Here is a 10,703-nt window from a genome sequence, read left to right on the forward strand (position 1 = left end):
AGACACTAAATTATGGCACATCTGAGTACATGTAGATTTTGGGCATGAGGAAAAATGCCGCAGGTGGTATCGTGCCCATTGTCCAGTGGCTGCCAGAATTTGTGCGCATGTGCAGAAATCCATCACACCTGCACGCACACCCGGGCCTATCTACCTGGAAAAGACCAGCTGTGCACTTTTGCTAAAAAAACTGAGCAATATATATACACCCTCCCCACCCTTTCCAGTCCCTGCTGTACTGGCCTCCGTGGGTGACAGTCATTGCTCTCTGCAACCCAAGAACTGAGCGATCAGTGGTCATGTGATCACTCAGTTCTCAGGCTTAAAGCCAACGTGGGACAGATGCTGCAGCATGGAGGGGAGTGTGCATGTTTATTTTTTGGGGATTTCCATACTTCTACTTTAATGGCAACCCCACATATCGGCACCTGAATGCGTTTTCCACTGAGCAAAACAACATGGTCCTGAGATGTATTTTTAAAAAGGGTCAGTGACTTCTTTCCCACATTTCTCGCAGATACAGCAGCCCATTCCAATTAATTCATTACCAGTATCCCCCAGTAAGCTAAGACGGGTGTACAACAATGGCTGTAAACACAATCCCAGTATCCCCCAGTGTTCCCAGTACATACAGACCGGTGTACAACGATGGCTGTAAACACAATCCCAGTAACCCCCAGTACACGCAGACCAGTGTACAATGAGGGCCGTAAACACAATCCCAGCGTTCCCAGTACACCCAGACCGGTGTACAGCGATGGCTGTAAACACAATCCCAGTATCCCCCAGTGTTCCCAGTACACACAGACCGGTGTATAATGATGGCAGTAACCACAATCCCAGTATCCCCCAGTACACCCAGACCGGTGTACAACGAGGGCTGTAAACACAATCCCGGTATCCCCCAGTGTTCCCAATACACCCAGACCGGTGTATAGTGATGGCTGTAAACACAATCCCAGTATCCCCCAGTACACCCAGACCGGTGTACAACGAGGGCTGTAAACACAATCCCAGTATCCCCCAGTGTTCCCAGTACACACAGACCAGTGTACAACGATGGCTGTAAACACAATCCCAGTATCCCCCAGTACACCCAGACCGGTGTACAACGATGGCTGTAAACACAATCCCAGTATCCCACAGTACACCCAGACCGGTGTACAACGAAGGCTGTAAACACAATCCCAGTATCCCCCAGTACACCCAGACCGGTGTACAACGATGGCTGTAAACACAATCCCAGTATCCCCCAGTGTTCCCAGTACACACAGACCGGTGTATAATGATGGCTGTAACCACAATCCCAGTATCCCCCAGTACACCCAGACCGGTGTACAACGAGGGCTGTAAACACAATCCCAGTATCCCCCAGTGTTCCCAGTACACACAGACCAGTGTACAACGATGGCTGTAAACACAATCCCAGTATCCCCCAGTACACCCAGACCGGTGTACAACGAAGGCTGTAAACACAATCCCAGTATCCCCCAGACCGGTGTACAACGATGGCTGTAAACACGATCCCAGTACACACAGACCGATGTACAACGAGGGCTGTAAACACAATCCCAGTATCCCCCAGTGTTCCCAGTACACACAGACCGATGTACAACGATGCCTGTAAACACAATCCCAGTATCCCCCAGTGTTCCCAATACACACAGACCGGTGTATAGTGATGGCTGTAAACACAATCCCAGTATCCCCCAGTACACCCAGACCGGTGTACAACAAGGGCTGTAAACACAATACCAGTATCCCCCAGTGTTCCCAGTACACACAGACCAATGTACAACGATGACTGTAAAACACAATCCCAGTATCCCCCAGTACACCCAGACCGGTGTACAACGAGGGCTGTAAACACAATCCCAGTACACACAGACCAGTGTACAACAATGGCTGTAAACACAATCCCAGTATCCCCCAGTACACCCAGACCGGTGTACAACGATGGCTGTAAACACAATCCCAGTATCCCACAGTACACCCAGACCGGTGTACAACGAAGGCTGTAAACACAATCCCAGTATCCCCCAGTGTTCCCAGTACACACAGACCGATGTACAACGATGCCTGTAAACACAATCCCAGTATCCCCCAGTGTTCCCAGTACACCCAGACCGGTGTATAGTGATGGCTGTAAACACAATCCCAGTATCCCCCAGTACACACAGACCGATGTACAAAGATGGCTGTAAACAAAATCCCAGTCTCCCCCAGTGTTGCCAGTACACACAAACCAGTGCACAATAATGGCTGTAATTACAATGAATTCCAATCCCAGTATCCCCCAGGGTTCTCAGTACACACAGACCAGTGTACAATGATGGCTGTGACTACAATCCCAGTCTCCCCCAGTGTTCCCAGTACACACAGACCAGGTAGTGTCACACTCAGTCCAGTCACCATGGCTGTCAGTATATCAGATGCCATCACACAGCTGCTTCATGTCACATACCAGTACACCTCATAATAACAGCCAGTAGTAAACAATGCCCCTTCCCCCGGCGGTGTCCCCGGACCCCGGTCTTCTACCTGTTGCCGGGACATTACCTGAGGCCAGTGCAGTAGTAGGAGGAGGCCCAGCAGGCCGGTCGGGCCCATTGTTCAGCTGTCAGTGTTCACAGACGGGTCGGGGTTTCATGAAGTCAGTAATAAAACTCTGACACAACCAGAAGCGGCTTTCCGGTGCTCCCACTTCCTGTTGATCTCAGTGACCGGGGACTGCTCGGTGACCGCCTGCCTGTGTGCTGCCCTCTACCCGGAGAGAAGTGCGCTGTGTCCGGAGGAAGCCCAATCTGCCTTCTCTGTGCTCAGCTCTGCATAGCAACAGGTGACGCGCTAGACACAGAACCGATTCGGTACGCGCAAACTCACCAGCCTCCCAAAAAAATCCCCGGCCTGGGGAAAAGCCTAGGAGGCGGGGCCTGAGTTATGAGGAGTAAATGTCCCCGGGTTCCTGATAGAAGTGCCAATCCACTGTATTATGAAGAAATATAATAATAACTAGAAAACGTACAATTTACGAGGAAATTGTGTGAAGTGTTCTTGCCGCGTGTGTGTGGCAGCAGTTTGTGTGGTGTGTGTGTGTGAGTGGCAGCAGTTTGTGTGGTGTGTGTGTGGCAGCAGTTTGTGTGGTGTGTGGCAGCAGTTTGTGTGGTGTGTGTGTGAGTGGCAGCAGTTTGTGTGGTGTGTGTGTGAGTGGCAGCAGTTTGTGTGGTGTGTGTGTGAGTGGCAGCAGTTTGTGTGGTGTGTGTGTGTGTGGCACCAGTTTGTGTGGTGTGTGTGTGGCAGCAGTTTGTGTGGTGTGTGTGGCAGCAGTTTGTGTGGTGTGTGTGGCAGCAGTTTGTGTGGTGTGTGTGGCAGCAGTTTGTGTGGTGTGTGTGTGTGTGTGGCAGCAGTTTGTGCGGTGTGTGTGTGGCAGCAGTTTGTGTGGTGTGTGTGTGAGTGGCAGCAGTTTGTGTGGTGTGTGTGTGGCAGCAGTTTGTGTGGTGTGTGTGGCAGCAGTTTGTGTGGTGTGTGTGGCAGCAGTTTGTGTGGTGTGTGGCAGCAGTTTGTGTGGTGTGTGTGTGAGTGGCAGCAGTTTGTGTGGTGTGTGTGTGAGTGGCAGCAGTTTGTGTGGTGTGTGTGTGAGTGGCAGCAGTTTGTGTGGTGTGTGTGTGGCAGCAGTTTGTGTGGTGTGTGTGTGTGTGGCAGCAGTTTGTGTGGTGTGTGTGTGGCAGCAGTTTGTGTGGTGTGTGTGGCAGCAGTTTGTGTGGTGTGTGTGGCAGCAGTTTGTGTGGTGTGTGTGTGTGTGGCAGCAGTTTGTGCGGTGTGTGTGTGGCAGCAGTTTGTGTGGTGTGTGTGTGAGTGGCAGCAGTTTGTGTGGTGTGTGTGTGGCAGCAGTTTGTGTGGTGTGTGTGGCAGCAGTTTGTGTGGTGTGTGTGGCAGCAGTTTGTGTGGTGTGTGGCAGCAGTTTGTGTGGTGTGTGTGTGAGTGGCAGCAGTTTGTGTGGTGTGTGTGTGTGAGTGGCAGCAGTTTGTGTGGTGTGTGTGTGGCAGCAGTTTGTGTGGTGTGTGTGTGTGTGGCAGCAGTTTGTGTGGTGTGTGTGTGGCAGCAGTTTGTGTGGTGTGTGTGTGGCAGCAGTTTGTGTGGTGTGTGTGTGTGTGGCAGCAGTTTGTGTGGTGTGTGTGTGAGTGGCAGCAGTTTGTGTGGTGTGTGTGTGGCAGCAGTTTGTGTGGTGTGTGTGGCAGCAGTTTGTGTGGTGTGTGTGTGTGGCAGCAGTTTGTGCGGTGTGTGTGTGGCAGCAGTTTGTGTGGTGTGTGTGTGATTGGCAGAAGTTTGTGTGGTGTGTGTGTAAGTGGCAGCACTTTGTGTGGTGTGTGTGTGTGTGTGAGTGGCAGCAGTTTTTGTGGTGTGTGAGTGGCAGCAGTTTCTGTGGTGTGTGTGTGAGTGGCAGCAGTTAAAGCTGAGTTCCACCCTCAAAACAAACTTTTCCCCATCCACTTGCTCTAAATGACCTGAAAAACAATTGGATAATTAAAAAAATGTTTTTCATTCACTTACCTTGTTTTTAAAGAAAATATACTTACCTTCCTCCCTCTGTGGACACGGCCGCCGACGTTTCTCTTCCTCTTTGCATTGACTCCTGGGAGGTGAGCGTCATCGCTCCCAGGAATCAATGCGCCTGCACCGGCCCCGCTCGTCACTTCCGGTGCAGGCGCGTCATTCCCTGCTGAACAGCTTCTGGGCATGCCCAGAAGCTGTGCAGGGATGACATGCCTGCACCGGAAGTGACGAGCAGGGCATTCTGGGACTCCAACCTCACCGAAGAGGACGCGCTGGCTTCAGATGCCCATACCTGAGATGGCAGTGCTGGACAAGACATTTTCAAGGTAAGTATTTCTTCTATAAGGTAAGTGAACCCGGCTACAGTTCAGAGGCTATCATTGCTTAAATGCACTAGCCCTGACTGTCCCGGGGGTATTTTTATCTAAAAAAAATTCTAGGGTGGAACTCCACTTTAAGAAATTTTGGCAGTTGGAAACAAACGGTCTAGTTTTAAAAACTATAAATTCTACAGCGAAGAGCTTTATATTGTGAGAATCACAAGACCCAGGCCTACATTTCTATGCATAGAATGTCTCTGAAATAAATAGTTTAGAAATTGCCCTTCAAATTTGAGGGGGCTAGAGTGGAGTTTCAATGAATGTCAATGGGCGGCGTGAGTTGCAAACAAATGGTCTATCAGGACTATGGCTTAGCCGTGGACATTTTTAGTGGCAGCCGGGATAGCTGAGCGTTTTGATATAAGATTTGTGTAGGTGAAAATGAGGAAGTGATGGCAGTTTAGAAATCATGTCCTGATTTTTCAGCTCCCACTCTAGTTTTGAACATTCCGCCATTCATTCCTATGGGACCAATTTCACCACAAAAACGCTGATATTTCCTGAACCATTCGGCGAAACGTTCCACAAAGTAATTGCACACCAATCTGGAACAATCCGCATGTTTCGGTATATTACTGTCTATGTAGTGTAAAAACTGTGGGAGGAGTTAGGGTGGTAAATTTGGCTATAATAATAAGAATATATATGTGAGATAATAGTGCCATACAAGAACACTTAACTAAAGCAATGTCTTTTATTAACTACTTTCCCTTCAGGATACTTTACCCATTTTTCACTAAAATCAGCATTTCAGCTAGAAATCTATTTGATAACCCCCCAAAGGCTATGTATTTTCTGAAAGCAGAGGACCTCTAGAGTTAAAAAAATTTTGTCACACAATATTTGCACAGCTGGTTATCAAATGCCAATTTTCAGGAAAAACACACTTTAACTACTTACCTTTTGGGCACTCCCCCCCCCCCTCCCCTTCCTGCCCAAGACAATTTTCAGCTTTCAGCGCTGACGCACTTTGAATGACAATTGCGCGGTCATGCAACACTGTACCCATGTGACATTTTTATCACTTTTTTCACACAAATGGAGCTTTCTTTTGGTAGTATTTAATCACCAATGGGTTTTTTATTTTTTGCTAAAGGAAACAAAAACATTAAAAAAAAAAAAAAACATTTTTCATAGGTTGTCATTAAGTTTTGCAAACAGGTTTTTTTCTCTCCTTCACTAATGTGCGCTAATGAGGCTGCACTGATGGGCACTGAGAGGCAGCATTGATTAGTGGCAGTGATAGGCACTGATTGGCAGCACTAGTGTGACTGCACTAATCAGTGCCCCGATTATCAGTGCCGATGCCCCTTTAACCACTTGCCGACCGGTCACGTTGACCGCACTGCGGCAAAGTGGCTCGATTCCGTCCAGCGACGTAGACCTTTTAACGCCATTACGCGTTAAAAAAAAAACACCAAAAATGACAGAAATCTTTCCCTTAGTTAGTAAACGCAATAACTTTTGCGCAAACCAATCAAAATACGCTTATTGTGATTTTTTTTATTATCAAACATAGGTAGCAGAAAACAAATTGGCCAAAAATTTTAAAAAATTTTGATTTTTACATTTTTTTGGGGGGGAATTTCATATAAAAAAATGTTAAAAATATTGCTATTTTTTCAAAATAAACGCTCTTTTTTTGTTTGTAGCACAAAAAGTAAAAATTGCACAGGTGATCAAATACCACCAAAAGAAAGCTCTGTTTGTGGGAAAAAAAGGACGTAAATTTCGTTTGGGTACACTGTCGCACAACCGTGCAATTGTCAGTTAAACTCGCACAGCGCCGAATCGCAAAAAGTGGCCTGGACGTAAGACAGCAAAACCCTCCGGTGGTAAAGTGGTTAACATAAGCCGGTTATTGGCTTTCTACTCTCCCCATGCAGTAAGCACGGGGAAAGAAAAGCCGATAACCGGATTGTGCTTACATCCTGTGATCAGCTGTCACTGGCTGAAAGCTGATCCTGTGGTAAAGGGCAACTGTGATTGGCCCTTTACCTCGATCTGTGATCAGCTGAGTCTGAAGGACTCAGCGATTACAGAGCCCACTGCAGGAGGCGCGTGGGCAGCGCGATCATGGGAGAACATCAACGTACGCCCCCCAGGCAAAGGAAGCCAGCGCTGTAGCCACTTTCAGCTATAGCGCGGGCAGAAAGTGGTTAAGGATATGTTCACCTCTTAACAAAAAATAATAAATTCACATTTTTTTTAGCAAAAAAAAAAATGGATTTTTAATTCACACTTACCTGTAAAATCCATTTCTTGAAGTACATCACGGGACACAGAGCCATAAATCATAACATATGGGTTATATAGCCACCTATAGGTGAAGAACACTGGCAACCAATCAGAATTGATGACCCCCTATATAACCCCTCCCATTTATCAGATTTGTTAGCAAGCAACAAAATACCTCATAGAAGAGGGGAGGGACCTCTGTGTCCCCTGATGTACTTCAAGAAATGGATTTTACAGGTGAGTATGAATTAAAAATCCATTTTTCTTTTCATACATCAGGGGACACAGAGCCATAAATCATAACATATGGGACGTCCCAAAGCAATGCATCTGAGGGAAGGGGGACAGCAAAAAATATTGCCATCTGACCCCAAAAGAAGGATTACACCGCCGCCTGCAGCACACTGCGGCCAAAAGCAGACTCCTTCTGGGTCCCAACATCCACTCGATAGAAACGAGTGAACATATGCACCAAAGACCTGGTTCGCAGCCTTGCAAATCTGAGCCATAGAGGCTTGATGGTGATGTGCCCAAGAGGCACCTACTCCTCTGGTAGAATGTGCCTTTACAGGAAAAGGTGGAGCCTTTCCTAATAAACCATACGCCTGGGGTAATCACCTGGCAGATCCAACAAGAAATCATAGATTTAGATGCTACCAACCCCTTTCTGGGGCTTTCTGGTAGTACAAACAAGCTCTTGTTCTTACGAATCAGAGCTGTTTCCTGTAAATAAAACTTAAGTGCACGCATTACATCAAGAGAATGCAATAACAGTAAGCTGTTCTTTACTATTATTTACGATTCTATTCAGTTCTATTCTCTCTGCATGATCTAAAATATTATCTATATATTTTGTTTTTTATTTTATATATCATGTATTTAACTGTCCGTTCTATTTCAGCAATCGTTTGCATTTATTCATTCATTGACATTACCACACATACAACAATTGCCAAATGTGCCTGATCCTAACCTTCAGGGATTTGTCATTGGAAATGTTCTTCATGATGTTTTGGAACCCTATTACTGCCGGGAACACATTTTCAAACATTTCCACCACCCAGATCACTCTTATAATATAACTGGGTACTAACATTTATTGGTAAAGTTGATCCAGGGAATATCAGATTGCCTCTTGGGGGGGGGGGGGGATTAGGAAGGAATTTTTTTCCCCTGCTGTACCAAATTGGATTATGCTTTGCTGGGTTTTTTTTGTTTTCCTCTGGATCAACTGCGGGTGTAGGATTGTGTATATGAGATTGTATATTGTTTTTTTTTTACTGTTTTTTGTTTTTTTATTGGTTGAGCCAGATGGACTTGTGTCTTTTTTCAACCTGACTAAATATGTAACTATGTAACTTTTCCTCCTCTGAGTGAGGATCTGAAAAAAAAGAAGGTAGTATAATGTCCTGATTCAAGTGAAAGGCGGACACTACATTGGGCAAAAAATCTGGTTGAGGACGTAAAACCACCCTATCTTGATAAAATATCAAGAATGACTCTTCACAAGAAAAGGCTGCTAGTTCGATACCCTTCTAGCCAAAGTTATCGCAATCAAAAAGACCAGTTTTCTGGTCAAAAGAACCAGGGGAACCTGCCCCAGAGGTTCAAAAGGCTGTTTTTGCAAAACTGCCAACACCAAATTGAAGTCCCAAGGACATAATGGTGGCTTCACTGGTGGAAGCCAACGCAATATTCCCCAGACAAAAGTTTGAACCAACGAATGGGAAGCGATCGGTTCCTGGAAGAAAACCCATATAGATTAAATCTGCCCTTTAATCGTGCTCAGGGCAAATTTCATATCTACCCCTGCTTGCAGGAAGGAAAGAACTCTCCTGATAATATATGTGCTGGGATGCCATTTCCTGGCTTCACACCAGGCAATGTAGGATTTCCAGACCCTGTAATAAATATATCTAGAGACTGGCTTCATGCCATTTATCAGTGTATGAACTGCGGGGCCAGATACACCCTGATTTTTCAAGATTAAGGCTTCAATAGCCAAGCCATCGGATTTAGAGACTGTACAGCAGGGTGGAATATCGGACCTTGAGAGAAAAAGTCCGGGCCCAGTGGAAGAACCCAAGGCCTCGTCACTGCTAACCTCTGGATTTGTGCATACCAAATCCTCCTCGGCCAAGCCGGAGCTACCAGAATTACTGGCTTCCCCTCCAGCTGGATCCTGCGCAACAAGCGCGATATCAGCTGTACCAGAGGAAAGGCATAGATCAGGAAAGACTCCTACCAAGGAGTCACCAAAGCATCCACTCTGATTGCAAGTGGATCCCTGGTCCTGAACACATATCTCTCCAACTTGTTGTTGAACCTGGATGCCAACAGATCTACGTCTGGGACCCCCCAGCATAGGCAGATCAATTGAAAAATCTTGGGACGTAAGGACCAATTCCCCCGGAAACATTTGTTGACGGCTCAAAATATCTGCCTGCCAGTTCTCTATTCCTAGAATGAACACTGCTGTCAGGCATGGCAAAAAACTTTCCCTGCCCAGGACAGGAGAATGTCCACCTTTTTCTGGGCTGATTGACTCCTTGTGCCTCCTTGACGGTTGATATAAGCCATGGCAGTGGCATTGTCGGATTGCACCCTGACAGGGTGACCCCCAAGTCTGGGCGTCCAGAGTTTCAGAGCCTGACGGACTACCTGAATTTCCAAAATGTTGATGGGGAGACGCCTCTCTACCCAAGACCATTTCCCCTGGACAGTGGTCACTGGGAGAAAGGATTTCCCCTTCTCCAGATTTCTGGTCAACAACCACCAATTCAGACTCTGTCATACTCTTGGAAGCAGAGATATGGACCAGTCCAAGGACTAAATTTTTCCGTCTCCTCTGGACATCTCAGTCATTCCCTAATACATGAGATGTAATTTATGGCCACCTTTTTAATGTCATGCTATATTTTTTCCATTTGTTTGTTAATTATATTTTGTATCACATTTGTTGAATAAACCATTTATACTCATGGTATACTCAAGTCCTGGTCATTGCCTTTAAAGTTCCACTCCTTAGGGGAATTTTTCTATAAATTTTTCCGTTCCACGCAGACAGAATGTTGTTCTGCAAGTGTCTGGCTTGGAATTGAGCATAGGGAATTGCCTCGAAAGTAGACACCATCTTCCCCAGTAACATCATGCAAAGACGTATAGACGGATATCTCAGTCTTACTATAGATCGAACCTGACCCTTTAGGTCTGAGACCCTTCTTGCTGGCAAGAATATCTTTGCCTGCACCGTGTCGACAAGAAGCCCCAGGTATTCCAGACGCTGGACTGGCTGTAATGCTGACATGGCCAAGTTCATTATCCAACCCAGATGTTCAAGGAACTGCACTGCCTGGTGGACATTTTGGCTTAGAGTCGAAGCCGATCAATCTATTAGTAGTAGATCATCCAGATATCCCTCGGGACCTTAGAAAAGCCAATACTGGAGCTATGATCTTTGTGAACATTCTTGGAGCTGTGGCCAACCTGAAGGCAGGGCCACAAACTAAAAATTATGGTTTCCAATCGCAA

General features: G+C 46.4%; 1 protein-coding gene across 2 annotated transcripts in view; it reads right to left on the reverse strand.

The window, feature by feature from the left end:
• The window catches only part of SPPL2A (signal peptide peptidase like 2A), a 128,970-nt gene extending 126,278 nt beyond the window's left edge, over nt 1-2,692 (reverse strand). For both annotated transcript variants that reach the window (XM_082254036.1, XM_082254035.1), the window contains exon 1: nt 2,560-2,692. In XM_082254036.1, coding sequence (XP_082110162.1) covers nt 2,560-2,610 — 51 coding nt within the window. In that variant the 5' untranslated portion in view covers nt 2,611-2,692. The remainder of the gene's footprint in view (nt 1-2,559) is intronic.
• Between the last annotated feature and the right edge of the window lie 8,011 nt (nt 2,693-10,703).

Source organism: Pelophylax lessonae (assembly GCF_965119305.1).
Source record: "Pelophylax lessonae genome assembly, chromosome: 4".
In the NCBI taxonomy this organism is placed as follows: Eukaryota; Metazoa; Chordata; class Amphibia; order Anura; family Ranidae; genus Pelophylax; species Pelophylax lessonae.